We start from the raw sequence: 15,913 nt of genomic DNA on the forward strand, positions 1-15,913 counted from the left end.
CCCATCCAGCACACCTCATATTTCATTCTGGCAAAAGTAGCATGCTTCAGAAAGGAAGTATCTCCTCCTGCCAGCAGAAAACAACACAACAGGCAAAACCAGGGTGCTTTTCATTATAACTGTTTGTACTACTCCAGTCTCTACTGCTGATACCGGTGTCAGTCCTGATACTGGAACAGCTTCAACGCCTGCACACAAAGAAAACCCCCATCTTGAATCATGGAGGGTCGATATGACATGTACCACAAGGCGTCAGTAAACACCTTTATGTTTAGTTTTTCTGAAAGCGACAAAGAAGAAAAAAGAACCAATAATTAACGACATCTAGCCTAAAAAATGGTGGTGAAAGATAAACAAGCAGTGAAGTAGAATTTCCTCAACTGTGTATGTGGTGGAAGAGCGCTGTAGACAAAAAAAACGCTATATTCCTTTCTAACGGAAGTCGATGACCACAAGAGAGATCGAAGAAGGAAGAAAAACAAGATTTCTAGACATTTGCTTGATATATATATATTTTTTTTAACCGAGAATTTTGTTTAAATAACGTCGACAATCTAACCAGGGAAAGCAATTGAACGGCCTTTGAATAGCTAGCATCGCTAGCGGGAAGTTAGCTAGCTAGCTACAGATTTGCTAAGCAGACGCTCGATCGGCTTTTCCAGGAGCCGAGCCGAAAATTGGTTTATTCTGTTCGGGTTTTTTTTTTTGAGGGGTGTAGTGTAAACGTATCTAAGACTATCAGCAATGGCTTGTGGAGCTACGTTGAAGAGGACGATGGATTTCGACCCTTTACTGAGTCCCGGATCGTCGAAAAGGAGAAGATGCGCCCCGGTCTCGCAGTCATCAGCCCCGAGAAATTACCTGCGTCAAGAGCCGAGTCCTTTCAGCCAGCTCTCAGTCACACTCACAGCAGGTCTGCTCTCCTGTTCATGCTTTACACTTTTTACACCTTTATTACTAAGAAAGTGATATATGTTTTTATTATTAGGAATGATCCATTTAGTTATGGTCAGTGAATAAACTGGCCTTTGGTATAATGCATTGCGCACGCTTAAACGCATCATTTAGTGTTGCATGCGTTTTATTAACCCCTCCCCCCTCTCTCTTTTTCTTTCTTAAACAGAACAAATTCTTCATAACATAAAGCAAGAATACAAGCGCATGCAGAAGCGAAAGCATTTAGATGGAAGCTTTCATCAGCCTGAGGCTTGCTCATCTTTCATGTCCCAGTCTCACGCCTCTCTTCTGACTGGATCCAGTTTTCAAGGTGAGTTGATCATCAGCTGCCGTGTTAAAATGTCTCTCAGTGAGCTGGGTTATGCCCATTATCACTACATATTCTGATATTTTGCTTTGTACTAACAGTGCTGTCTGGTGGGGTGGGGGGGGAGAGTAATATTATCACTGTAGTAACTCTCTTCAGGGGAGAAGTAGTTAAGGAATGTCCAGAAAGTCACTACAAGTGACTGACCAAATAGCGCCATGCACTAATTTACATATTCATGAAATCCTCTTGATCGTTTTCTATATTAAAGCGTGTTACATTAAGAAGTAATGTTCTGAAGACACCTTCGATAGGAAAGGTTATTATAGAAACATGTTGTCTTTGATCACGTTAACCATTTAAAGTTGAGTGTCAGACCTAGTATTTCTATATTTGCACAATGCTATAATTTCTGTGATGAACACACAATGATGGTAAATAGTGGAGAAATGGACCCAAAGAAAATTATTCTGGAAGGCGTATCTTACTTTTGGTTTCTTGTAAATAAAGCCAAGAAGAGAGTTTAGAATGAAGAATAAAGATGTGTGTAAATGGTGCTAAGTGGTCATTAGGAAACAACAGTTATCAGTGAATGGTCACCAGGAGACAATGGTGATGAGTGATTGTTTCTAGACAAGTAATGTTGATCAGTGATTGGTCATTTGTAAACAACGGTGATCAGGGTTAATTGCAGGAAAACAATTATGATAAATGAAACAATGGTGATCAGGGATTGATAATGGAGAAACAACGGTGATCAGGGATTGATAATGGAGAAACAACGGTGATCAGGGATTGATAATGGAGAAACAACGGTGATCAGGGATTGATAATGGAGAAACAATGGTGATCAGGGATTGATAATGGAGAAACAACGGTGATCAGGGATTGATAATGGAGAAACAACGGTGATCAGGGATTGATAATGGAGAAACAATGGTGATCAGGGATTGATAATGGAGAAACAACGGTGATCAGTGATTGATAATGGAGAAACAATGGTGATCATCCATCCATCCATTGTTTATTTCTGCTTTATTCCTAATTAGGGACACAGGGATTTGCTGGAGCCTATCCCAGCACATATTGGGGGAAAGGCAGGGGTACCTAATCAGTGATTGATATTGGGGAAACAACGGTGATCAGTAATTGTGGATGTGGTAGCTTAGTGGTAAAGGTGTTGATCTGAAGGTTGTGAGTTCAAATCCCAGGTCCACCAAGCTGCCACTGCTGGACTTCTGAGCAAGGCCCTTAACCATCAACTGCTCAGTTGTATAAAAATAGATCATTGTCGCTCTGGATAAGAGCATCTGCCATATGCCATAAATGTAATTGTTCATGGGGAAACAACGGTGATCAGTGATTGATTACCAAATTGAGTGAAAGTCACCAAGTTTGCAACACTGAATATGAACCTAGGATGCAATCAACTGTAACTTGAAGGGTTGCAATGAAATTGGGCTAAATATTTTAAATCCTCATTCACCAGTGTAATGAGAACAGATTAACTTCAGCAACCACACTCACTACAGAACACCTTATTTTACAGAGACGTCCTCTGGAGCTGTTTCACCCACACGGAGAGAACAGCCGCTGTTCACTTTAAAGCAGGTCGGCATGCTGTGTGAGCGCCTTTTGAAGGAACGTGAAGATAAAGTCCGAGAAGAATATGAGGAGATCATGACATCCAAGTTGGCAGGTTTGTTTTGAGATTGTGAAAGGATTGATCGGCTTTTCAGAGCCTGATGGATTGTTCCAAAGTTTGTGCTACACGTGTGCTAATAACAGTGTTTTTGAGTCTATAGAATGTAGTATTTGACAGGATCTATAGTAAAAGCCAGAGTCTAGACTCTCTTCACTGAACTCATATTGATCCAGTATTTTGTTGGTCATGCAACATTGTCAGATATTGTTTGTAAGCACATTCTTTTTTGAAAATGCAGTTGGATTGATTTAAAAAACAGATTTGGGATCAGCATGTCCTGGACTTCAGTCAAAACAGCTTTGTCGAATGTGTATAGAATTTAAATTCTATAATTCTAAACATTTTTAGATATGTTAAACAGTATTCAGTGAACTGTAACTAGAACTACACTCCATTAGGAAGAACAGGGGTTTTTGTTGTAATTAGGATTCACTTGTAATCAAATTAAGGAAAATCTTAAGTTACTCATCTACTGATATTATGGAACAGTGGGGTGTATTTTATTGAATTTTATCTGTATACTATAGAGTAATATTGTTGATCATGGATTGATTTATTTCTGATGCAGAACAATACGACACCTTTGTGAAGTTCACACATGATCAGTTAATGCGGCGATTTGAGGAACAGCCTGCTAGCTGTAAGTATCTTACCTAAATAATCCCCACACACGTTCACATAAATCTCTTTCGGTATTACTTAAGATCGACATGCTTTCTCTTTCTTCTTTAATTCAAGATGTATCTTGAGATCACCAGCGCAATGCCAAGATGCGGTATGCTGCAGTTTACTGAGCTGAACGTCCGCTGATTCCACCACAGACCTGGTTTTAAAGGAAAACTGCTCCAGTGTCACTCATGCTGACAGCGGCTGTCTTTAGAATTTGTCAGTACATATTATTGTTCCTTGTGAACCTGGGTGCTTCCTCTCGTAAATGTATACGGACCTTTTATGTCTGTTTTATTCTACCAGTGGCCTACTTATAATCTGTATCATAAGCCTTTTCTTGCATTCCACAATGTATCCATACAGATACTGCAATGCTTTATTTTCTGGTCATTTCACATGTGCATAGACGTTAGTATGAATGGAAGTCCAAAATGTTGAATACCTCTTTGCAAGTATTCCCAGAGTGCTGCACAGCTTACAGTTTATCCTTCCTATAAAAAGCTTGATAGAACATGTTTTCACTAGCCAAACCAAGTGCATCCAGAAGAGTAAAATTCACATCATTGTGGAAGTTTGACTGGGACTCGATAAAGCTGTTCTGTACTATACATTGAGCCCATGATGTATTACATCAATCAGTTAGAGCTTTTTGTTTCGTTTGCTTTCCTTTGTACTTGTATAGACCGGGCGTGTTATGCTTCAGTCGTGGAGGGTCGCAGAGTTCAGTGTTTAGAGTTTACCTCAGTTACGACACATGATTTAACTCATTATCTCATTACCAGAGACTTCATGGGTTGAATCTGGTATGAAGGACTCGAAATTGACACCCTGGTGTACATTAAAGCATTTTATTAATAAAGACTTGTGTGTACATAATCTTTTGTGTAGTGCACTTTTAAATAGCATGTGGATTGTCCATGTTGATTCTCTAGAAATCTGTTGCTTATCAGTGCACATAAGTGCATGAGAATATACATTTATTCTGAATACAGTAATAAAACAATTTCAGCCAGAATGAACCATATCAGCTTCTGTAGATGAAATATATAGAACTGGCCGGATTGAGTACGGCCAACTGAATAGGTTCGTTGTTAAATCTGATCATTTTTCTCCTAATTAGTCCCTCATGGGAATGTTTACCTGACAACTGATAAAGAAACCAACATACAATACACAGTGATGAGAGGTCCTGCTATTTTTGATTAAATAAACATGTTTACAGAGATGGGAGCTGTATCTAAACATCAGTATCAGTGTGTGATTGATAGTACTGTGAAATGGTACAAACTCTCACAGGGATGCAGAGACATGACTAAAAAGCAGCTACTTTGGAGTTAAACTAGTTAAACACGTCTTCAGAGGGGCACAGCTATGAGTGTTGGATATATATATATATTTTAGTGAGGCTCTTAAAATAGCGTATTTGAGAGCTAATTTGTCTGGTTCTAGATTTATCACAAGGTGAGATTAGATTCAGTCGTCTAGTCTGATATTCATCTGCTATATTTTAGTCAGGGAGAAAGTGAAGCCATGTTTAGAACACAAGACAGGAGGTGGGAATACACCCCAGATGAGATGCCAGTTCATGCATACACACCTTCTTACACTCAATTAGAGCTAGGGTCAATTTAGCATAGCCAGCAGATCTGTTGGTTGGAGTGAAACATGAAACTCCTCACAGAGTGTAACCTGAACACAAGCAAAGCAGGGACCCTAGAGCTCTGCTCGCTGCTGTACTGCCATGCCACTTATCTGATGCAGTAATCTACTGATCAAAGATCAAATGGCACTAAAAACTTTAATCAAGCATGATTTTATAGGAACTATAATTATGCAAACTCCAAACTGGTGTCTGCAATTCATGACCAAGCAATGAGGGAGTTGATAGGAATGCCAGATGTCAGGAATTGTACTTTTCTTTAATCATCAAGAATCACAACATATCCATCTACAAGTCCTGTGTTTTCAGCCTCACAAAGGCAGACACAGACCTTTTTCGTAGCTGGTTTTGTGTGAATTAGTTTAATTATTGCATCAAAAAGAACTAGTAATAAACCCAATTATTTTTCCTATCAAGCCCTGTTATGTGGCTATATGTAGAGACAGTAATGTAAAGATTTCAGCCCAAACATGAAATGGAGACAATTTTAGAAACCCACATTGATAACCACACAATCTCTGCAAGTCAGTTCTGCTATGAAAAAATTTCACTTTACATTACATTATTTCTGTGTATTAGCCATGTTTCCTGTGGCAGACTTCAGATCCAATATGACCAGGATAAAGGGGTTACTGAAATTGAATGAATTAATACAGGTGCAATAACATTTCAGTCATGGTCACTTAATATAATCATCTTTCTCTAAAACATGAAAGATGAAAGACAATAGACATATCAAAAATAGTTTTATTCAAATACACAATTATCAACAAAATGGATCACCATTAACAACCTCCCCAGGTCAATCGTGCCACATGGTCAGTTTTCTGCTTTGTTGATTTCACAAATCCCAGGAACTCCAGCTCAGACACCGCTTGGATGAAACGGGCACTGTTTAGTTAAGGACAAACTACTAATCATCACAAACATTGCACAGTAGCATTACAAGCTGGTTATATCACTGGGACAGCATTAATTAAATACACCATAAGCCATGACATATTTGCATCAAATGGAAACAAAACCAAAGACAGGGGAATCAAACATTTTATTAACGGGCAATATTATGCAGGATTAATGCAGGGCTGTCCAATTGTACCAAAAATTGGCCAGAATGGGTGCAAGTTTTCATTTATTCAAGCATAAGTCCCAGCTGATTAGCCAAAAGAAACTGATTAAACAGGTGGAATCAGGTATGGCTCCTGCTTGAATGGAATGAAACCTTGTACCCAAGCCTTGCACACCAAGGGAATCAAGCCTATTCTGGATAAGGATGGACAACTGTGGTCTAATGTCAAAGGGGCTGGACTAGATGAAAAAAATGTAAAGTTGTGATCAGATGGGCATTAACACTTGTTCTTTTGGAAAGACACAGTTAGCCTGTAAGCGAGTTTATGGCCCCATGTCTATTTTGCTTTGTAGTAGAATTCTGGGAAAAGTGGAACTTTTATTTTCATTTAATCTGCCAACTGAATTATGGTCCACAGTTATGGTTTTATTAATTTATAAAACTGTTCAATCAGTTGTACACTGATGCTAATTTAATACTATAATAAATAATTTAATTCAATACGAATTGTAGAATTTGACTGTATGGGAATTTTTTTTATCATAAGAGATTTTGATGTATAATTACAGTATTTTCATTTCACTTCAGAGCATCAATAATGTATTAAAATTCCAGTCCATAGTATGCAATCACATGGTTTGACCAAATCTCATTAGCTTGCAACCAAACCCTAAACCAAATATTTAAGTAGCTCATTCGTAAATAAAGGATACTGCTTGAGTTCATCAACTTTGCCATACTCTTCAGAGTCAGGGTCCTTGCCCTCTGCAGCGGAGGCTACTGTAGCATATGCCTGAAACACACATTTTTCACCATGGAAAACTCAATATCCAAATATTTAATACTATCCAAAATATTGTGTCTTGATGGGCTCACCTCCAACCAGTCATACAAGTTGATGAGCCTCCCACACTCCAGATGGAGCTTGTAGGCAATACAGATATCTGGAGCCGCGTTGGACACTGTTCCTGCATCTGTTTTCAGGCTTACATTCTGCAAAAATGACACCACCACATATCAACTGTATTCTGTGGAGCATATCAGCAGACCTAAAAAGAAATTAGAGGCTAATTACCTGCAGGTAGTAGAAAGGGTGGCTGAGGGCAGTCTGGATGGAGGTACGTGGAGCTGCATTGAGGTGGCGCCGAAGTATCCCAGAAGAGCTGTAGTAGCATACTTCATGTAGTGGCTGCAACTCTGGTGGTGTCAAGTGGCTCCTGGGAGGGGAGAAAGGGGGGGGATAATATTTTTTGTATAATATTATAATATTTTTTTGGATAATATATTTTATCCATTCTATTCAATATTAGATCATATTAAATCAATCTTCAGGAATTTTATGTAATATTTGTGGTCCCTCTTTAAAACTACTCGACATATCCTCATAGGTATACATTGTAGTGATGCTTAACATTCAATTATTATTGCTTAGTTTCAGCCAAGTAAAGCCACTGCACTTTTGATTTCATTCATAATATTTCTGTCACAACTAGAAAAGAAATGGCCTGTATTGTTATATTACATCAATTATAAAATTACAGAGCTATACATACTGCTTAACAGCAAGGAGATAGTGACACACGTTCTCATAGTGATTTAAGTCTTTACAGATGGTAATAGCCTTCTATTGTTATTTAAACTAAATCACAGTTTCACAGTAAAAAAAAAATGCTTAGACATTGTTTAGTGGTCAGATATGAAATACATGAATTCTATGTATTTAACTGGCAGAAAAAATGCTATTTCATCATATATGCATTCATTCTATAATAGACATATTTTCTTACAAAAGCTATTCTTTTAAATGCCAAAAAAAGTGTAACTAACCTCACAAGACCATCGATAACACCTAGTGTCTCGTTCCTCAGCAGCTCAAACGGACTCATTTTCTTCGATCTTCTACTGCCTTTCATCTCTAAGAGAGTCTAGAAGGAAAAACATATTACCAAATATCCAGCAAGAAGTAGTAGTATTATACTGTTCCAGGAAATCCCAAGCAAGCCAGAGAAACCCTTACTTTTTGAAGTTGGAAGAGATCAGTTTTCTTTTGGAGATCCTTTCCTGGTGAAGTAACTTCCTCTTCATTAAGATCTTCTACAGACACGTCTAACAGAGAGTACAACGGGACTTTATTCAAAACCAAATCTCAGTGGAATATCGTGAAGTTACTGACCACTGATAATGGGTTAAAGGGTTACAAATTAGCATTTTGTGTTACAGAAAAACAGAGTGTCTAGCATCTATAAAGTGAACATTGAAAGGTGTTTCCAAGTGTGGCCAGTATACAGTTTAAAATTCCCAACAACACTGCAGTACCTGATACACCAGTGACACTGAGAATCAGTGGTAGTCTCATGGTTGTCTATTTCTACTAATGGATGAGGTAATGGGGTATACTTATGTGTAGCAACATAGAAGCTGTGGACTCAGAAACTGTGCACCTACTTGGTAGTTACATCTGAGTCAGAGTGTAGCCACATTGTGTAAAAACCTACTGCCCAACTGCTCAAATTTGACAACGTAGTCCTCCAGCTGCTGCAATGCACTTCGCATTTTCTTTGTCTTCCCAGATTTAAGAATGTCCACACACTTTTTCAGTGTTGCTACAAGCTCATCTTTTGCAAGCAACCTATAATGGTGTGAAAATTGATTAATTAGATTCATGTGATTTGATGCGACAATCACACTAAATATGTCCTGTAATGCTAAACACATTAAATGCAGTGTCTATGGAATTCAAACTGAAAACGCACTACATGCTCCAACCACCATTTTCATTTTAACATTGACTGATTGAAATGACAGTAACAGAGGGATACATAGAGTAGGCACAAAAATCTCTACTTGTCTACAGACAAAAACCTGTTTTCTGGCATCGTTTGACTCATTGCTTAGAAATGGTTGTATTTTTGTTCATTACAAAAAACTGCTTGACCACTTATCTTCTGAAACAGAATTTCATTGCTAGATAAATTCCTCAAACACATGATATAATCTGTTACCTCAGAAGCTGCATAGCAGATTCATATTCATTCGTCTCCCATATATTCTTCTCAAGGCAGGATATATGCAGTTCTCGTATCTAAACGAGCAAGCGTATAATAAATGTTCAGTATTTCTACCACATGAGAAGTAACATTTCCTAAAACAAATTCACAAGTACGTATTAAATATTCTTCATGATCTTACTTGCTTCCCCAGAGGATACTTTGGCAGAGAAGATGTCAGTGTGTGCAGACAGCGGAGGATGGGATAGTAATTTTTATGGTATTTTCTCAGATCCTTCAGTAACCTCCGACACACCACCTACAAAAACACAAATCATGCTTACTTATTACTTTACTTTAACTAAATTTAAAGAACAAGAATAAAAACGATGAAATTATTTATTTTAAAATGTACATATATGTAATGGGCACATTTACAACAGTAATGATTAAGATCTAAAGTAAATGGATACACTGCTGATTCTGTAAGGAGTAACAGGAAAAGCTTACCTTAACATGTTCATCACTAGTGAGAAGCTGGACCTGTTCCTGTGCATCTTGTGCCTCTACATATCTGAAATGAAATTTGAGAGTCAGATAAAATTCTACATTTAGGAAATTTAGTAGCAGAACTGGAATGCTTTCTTCTAGCAAACAAGCTACTAGGATGTCTGCACCAAACCATACAAGCTCATTTATGGGTACACAGGTTTTTTACTAAGGTGGGTAAAAGCAACGATTGACACCCATGCTGCTTCAGCTCCCAGGAAAGATAGTAAGGTACACTTATATTGCAAAAATTTTCGGGACACCTCTCCAAATTATTGAATTCAGGTGTTGTTTTTCAGGAGTTGGGCTTGGCCCCTTAGTTCCAGTGAAAGGAACACTTAATCTTTCAGCATACCAAGACATTTTGGACAATTTCATGCTCCCAACATTGTGGGAACAGTTTGGGGATGACCCCTTCCTGTTCCAACATGACTGTGCACCAGTGCAGAAAGCAAGGTCCATAAAGACATGGATGGGCGAGTTTGGTGTGGAGGAATTTGACTGGCCTGCACAGAGTCCTGACCTCAACCCGATAGAACACCTTTGAGAGGTGTTAGAGCGGAGACCACACCTTCTCGTCCATCATCAGTGCCTGACCTCACAAATGCACTTCTAGAGGAATGGTCAAAAATTCCCATAAACACATTTCTAAACAGAAGAGTTGAAGCTGTTATAGCTGCAAAGGGCAGGTCAAATCCATATGCATGTAAAGGCAGATGTCCCAAAACTTTTGGCAATACAGTGTAGATGAAGTGTGGTGATATATGGGGTCACATCAGCCATATGCCCCTCTTTAACAATGCCTCCCCCAAATTCTCACACTCTAGCTTGCTGAGAACACACACCCGATCTGCCAAAGTTATTCTAGGTTGCTAGTTCATGTGAAATTCCACTTTCTGCTGAGCACCTGACTCTCACCAGGCAAACTAGGCTAGCACAGAGGTGACCCTTCATCTCTGAGAACAAGGACAAATGTTTTACTTCTCTGAGAAATGGGAAATGAGAAGCTAAGCAAGTAGCTTTGTTTCTTTCAGCAGTAAAGTGAGACTTTATACAGACAAACAACTAGATTAGCCACAGATAACATATGGTATCCTGTCAGTTACAGTGAGTAACTCAACTGACAGTGAACATTTTATGCGTGGTACTACTATTTTGTTGCAGCTTTCCAGGGGCTATAATAAATGGGTCACCTCATGAACGAGGGCAGCTGGCGGACCATCTCCACATCATGGTGGCTCAACTTCTGTGCATAGGCCAGAAACTCCTCTTTCTCACAGCAGAGCACACTGAGAGGCTGTGAGTGGTAGTGCTCCAACAGGGCCAACTGTACAAAAATAAGCATACTTTCTCAAGATGACTATTCACCATATGTACAGAAATCAGAAAGCAATATACAATCGTGCTGTTGCATCTGCTCACCTGCAGGCCTTTAACAAAGTTGCGGACTGAGAAATCATGGTACAGAAAGATGCTCACCAGCACCTGTAGAACCTTCCCACTGAGCTTGAATGGATACTGTGAGGTCAGAATCAGCTGCAAAACAAAATAATTCTAATAAGAATCAATCATAATAAACAAATACATTGAAAACTGTCAGAAATGAATACCTTGTCAATAACAGTTGCAAGGTGCTGGGTACAGGAGAGTGATTGAAAAAGTTCAATGCACAGCAGAGACGACACAGAGTGTGGTAACATGTGCTGAATGGTGCTGGGTGAGGTGGCGATGCCAAAGATGAAGATCAGTGGAAGCTCCTGGATGTAGCGACTGTTCAAAAAAAGTCATTTTTTAATATCAATTATCTGATGAAATGCAAGACATCATTTTGCATTTAATATTACATAAAAGTAATCAGATCATGAAAGTCTAGATTTGCCAGACTGCCATAGACTGTGTAAATGTCACTGGTATGGGATCTGACAGGACGTTAGAAATGGATTCATCTTCTAAATCTTTCTAGGAAGAGAAATGCCACAGCGGCATTTATAAAGTTCTGATAGAGGGCAAGGTATTCTACAACGCTGAAAGTAGGAGTCACTCTGTGCTTGTAAAGTGCCTTGCATCTCTAGTCTATACACATTTCAACACTGGGAAAACAGTCAGTTTCTGAAAGCCATAGTGACATTTACAGACCTCTGGGCATCTCCTGTGTTCTAAAACAGGAACCAAGGCATATAATGTGGTGTATATTGTTTAACTTCACTGCTAACGGAAACAGCTCTAAAGATTAGTTGGGTAATACCAGGAAAAATGAACTGGAATTTATAAAAATGTCAAACATTTCAAATCATTATCTAGAGTATACCTGCCACTTGTACTATTATGTTCAACCAATAAACAAAAAACACTAAAACTAACTATCTGAAAATAAACTGTAACACCTAATCTTATAATAAAGTTGCATTGTTATTTACTGCATAATAATACAAAAATAGTTCTACTATATAGGGGCAGCATGTTATCTTTGTTGTCAAAATACATTCTTTATAAATCGCAGAGCAACAAAAATGACATTGGTGACATCTGTATTACGTTCTTCATGTCTAGAGTTTTTTATCCAGTGGGGAAAAAAACTACTATACTAACTATATACTGGTACAAACTCAGTTATTTATGTAACCTACATAAACATATCAACAACATAACAATATGCACTCCTTAGCCTACATAACAACTACAGATAATGTACCTGTAACTAATTAAGCGTATATTCAACATTCAAATGTAGATATCTGGTGCTCTGATAGTGTTTACCAATATTTTGTACAGAGCCTCACCTACTGATTGGGTGTCCACATGGTTTAAAAAAACATTTATATACATTTCTAGTATATCAAAATAAAACAAAGCCCAAGTAACAAATAGCACAAGAATTAACAAATACATTTACCTGCAGATAAGTATAAAGTCCTGAAGAACACGTGGATTAAAAGCTTCAAAGTCTTTGAAAATCACCAAAATTGGTGGATTCTCTGAGAAGACGTTCACTGAACTGCATTTCTTCCCTGGGGACTTCACACTCTGTTTCTACAAGAAGCAGCCACAAGCACAAGGAGTTCAATATGCCCAGTTGCCAAATAATTTATGGCTTTATTTATTTAAAAATATTCGGTGGACACAGCAGATCTCCAGACAAACTATTTGAAACATTGCCTTACCTTTGTTACTGTCTTATACCACTGACAAAGCGCACTCATTGAGCAGGATACCCTCTTTTTTGGTAAAGACATACTAGTGTCATCTTCTTCATCCTCCACTGACACCCCAGCACCCATCAGTCTTTCTAATACTCTCTGCATCAGATTCTTCAGAGCTGTGTGAACACAAGACAAAAGGCATTTCAGCACCTAATCCTAACTTTATTAAATTTGATATAAAAAGAGACATTATTGGCATTATTTCACAACAGGGAAAACAGCACACCTGCACACTCTTGGGCCTGTACAGAAACAGCAAAGGGGGTTATAGACTCCTGTAAGAGGTCAGATAGGCTCTGAAATGTCACATCATGATCTGGTACGTTCACACCTAATGGAAACATGTTAGCAGATAATTAACAAGTGTTAATTATTATAATCTATAGAGCATATGATATATTTGAAATAATGAATATAAATTATGAACATACCAAGCACCAGGGCAGCTGTAGGTATTTCATTTTCTCTCATTAGAGATGCCCAATCATCAGCTCTGGACTGGAAGCTTAAACTACATTTTTTGATGAATTCTAAGAGACTATCCAATATTTTCTTATTCAGGTCATCCTGCAATAACTGTTTAAGAGAGAACAAGTCACTTTAACTTGGAATTAAAAGATCACTATCAAAAGGAAAGCAAAGACGTTTCCCCGCCTTAATTACAGCAAGATCGTACTTTAAAAAAAAAAAAAAAAAAGCCACAAACCTCTGTGTCTGTTTTAATCTTCTCCCAAAGTCTCTGACAAGTAATAAAACGTTCTTTGCCATATGCACAATCAGCATTTCCGTCAACAAAGTAGTCTTCTGATCGCAGTCATAAAAATGACAAAAAAAAGTAAAAAGTTCTGCCAGTAAAAATTTGACAAACCAGTAAAAATACTGCAAGGGACAGCTTTGGGGGACAAATGTCCCCACATGGTTAATGTATAGAAATAAACGCTTGGTGTTCTACTTACCTGCATCTGCAATACGCTTTCTCTTCTTAGAACCTGGCTTGAAGACAAAGCAACCCTAACCATGTAGGAAATGAAAGATCAGGATCAAGAGCTTATATTTCTGTGTGATTACAAAAAGTAGTAACTAGGACTATGTCCTCTTGACACTGAATGAAGATAAAGACACAGGTGCTGACCACCAGCTCATGTCCAAGTAAAATACATCTATTTAAGTAATAGGTAACATTGCCTTGACATGCAGACACATTAGATATAAATGACTGCAAATGTATTAGGGTAAAGGGCAAAGTAAAAAGTAAAGGGTTCTCAGTCATCTTAAGCTTGTTCATGGCATTATTGCGTGCGGTATCAGTTTCACCAGTATGGTTTGTAAACAAAATGGCATTAAAAAGAAGCTGATTGTTCTAGTGAATTCGCCGTTCCACCTTAAATACTTTTAAACAACATGATAACATTAAAGGTGAATATTGTATAAGACAAATATTATTTCCGATTTAGTGCTAGTGACAAGTACCTAAAATACACTGACAAGTACTACAAATTAACAATGCAGTTTCACAGTATTTCATGGATTTAAAAATGAACCTTTTCCCTCTACAGGAGCTATACAGCCTCGGTAGTCATTTAAGGTGGAAAGACGAATTAAAAGCTCTTTATTTTTGCCTTCAGTGTTTTGAAGACCACGACCTTGTCTGCAGCCGTGATATGACTAAGTTACTGTTAACTAAACCACTATTCGTGTAGTATTTCAAAACTATCGAGGCGCACAGAAATAAAACTTTACCTTTGATACTGATGAAGTAGCCATGGTTTATCAGCCTCATGAGCCAAGAGAACACGACACCACTTCCTGTTATTTTTCCCGCGCTTCTGACGTAATTGCTATGACGTGGGACATAAAAAGAGGACGCCTGTGGATGATGAATGGCCAGAAATGCGCATAGCTTTTTATGAAAATATATGTAGTTTTTATGCGAATATATCTAGAAAAGCCAGACGTGCCGATGGGTTTCTGCTTTTTGAAGGCGGTAAGGCTTCATTACAGGCGGTATGAAGTCATAGGGGTGGAATACAGGCTTGTGATTGGCTGTGTGCTTTAGATGGGATATTCCTCTTTTTCATTGGCTGAGGGGATATTCAGCCTCTTGAACAGTTCTGGCCTTTAGAAACGATATGCAGCAGTTCATTCAGCTGTCAAGGTCATATCAACAATTGTTGCTTTTCAAGTCCCAATTGACCAAGACCAACATTATAAACAACAGCTCTTAATCTTGACATTATGAAGCTGTTTTCTCCTTAAAATATGCAGAGGCCTTTTAAGATTTATTTGCATTTACATCACACTTCAGCTGCCATGTCAGATCTGATGCATTTTGTTTTTACGTATACTGTAGGTTTTTCCTCGTCTTTCAACAAATTATATGAAGTGTGACCACATATTTGTGTACTAAAAAAATGAATTCTAATCATGAAAGACTTTCAGACATAGGTTGCTTTTGTGAGAACCCAAAATTATATTGTTTTCTGATGCTGGTGCAGTTTTTAGCACTGACGTCTTACAGCTCCAGGCCCCACTTCAATCCTTTGGGTTTGGGTTAATACACTATATTGCCAAAAGTTTTGGGACACCCCTCCAAATCATGATTTGGGATGTCTGCCTTTACATGCACATGAATTTAAAATGGAGTTGGCCTGCCTTTTGCAGCTATAACATGGGGGCCATCCCCGAACTGTTCTCACAAAGTTAGGAGCATGAAATTGTCCAAAAGGTCTTGGTATGCTGAAGCATTAAAAGTTCCTTTCACTGGAACTAAGCGGCCAAGTACGACCCCTGAATTAAATTATTTGAAGGGA

The 15,913-nt window shown here is 38.2% G+C and overlaps 2 protein-coding genes across 3 annotated transcripts; one reads left to right on the top strand and one right to left on the bottom strand.

Annotated features, from left to right (window-relative positions):
- Window positions 1–312: 312 nt before the first annotated feature.
- On the top strand, window positions 313–4,499 carry LOC131359086 (akirin-2-like). Its single transcript, XM_058398646.1, has 5 exons — window positions 313–913; window positions 1,124–1,267; window positions 2,814–2,963; window positions 3,538–3,609; window positions 3,708–4,499. Exons 1-5 carry the CDS (start codon window positions 745–747, stop codon window positions 3,716–3,718), a joined length of 546 nt encoding a protein of 181 aa, XP_058254629.1. The 5' UTR covers window positions 313–744; the 3' UTR covers window positions 3,719–4,499.
- Window positions 4,500–4,507: 8 nt separating this feature from the next.
- On the bottom strand, window positions 4,508–15,114 carry orc3 (origin recognition complex, subunit 3). 2 transcript variants are annotated; one of them, XM_058398645.1, is made up of 20 exons: window positions 14,844–15,114; window positions 14,060–14,114; window positions 13,810–13,904; window positions 13,535–13,679; window positions 13,330–13,434; window positions 13,065–13,219; window positions 12,797–12,933; window positions 11,514–11,673; window positions 11,326–11,439; window positions 11,097–11,230; window positions 9,865–9,928; window positions 9,557–9,673; window positions 9,370–9,449; window positions 8,863–8,996; window positions 8,385–8,473; window positions 8,195–8,292; window positions 7,443–7,584; window positions 7,244–7,360; window positions 7,081–7,160; window positions 4,508–6,189 (listed from the first exon to the last, which is right to left on the bottom strand). In XM_058398645.1, exons 1-20 carry the CDS (start codon window positions 14,865–14,867, stop codon window positions 6,084–6,086), a joined length of 2,151 nt encoding a protein of 716 aa, XP_058254628.1. In that variant the 5' UTR covers window positions 14,868–15,114; the 3' UTR covers window positions 4,508–6,083. The 2 variants fall into 2 exon arrangements, with proteins under 2 accessions (XP_058254628.1, XP_058254627.1); XM_058398644.1 differs by having other exon boundaries at window positions 13,810–13,907; window positions 14,844–15,112.
- Between the last annotated feature and the right edge of the window lie 799 nt (window positions 15,115–15,913).

Source organism: Hemibagrus wyckioides, linkage group LG09 (assembly GCF_019097595.1).
Source record: "Hemibagrus wyckioides isolate EC202008001 linkage group LG09, SWU_Hwy_1.0, whole genome shotgun sequence".
Classification (NCBI taxonomy): domain Eukaryota; kingdom Metazoa; phylum Chordata; class Actinopteri; order Siluriformes; family Bagridae; genus Hemibagrus; species Hemibagrus wyckioides.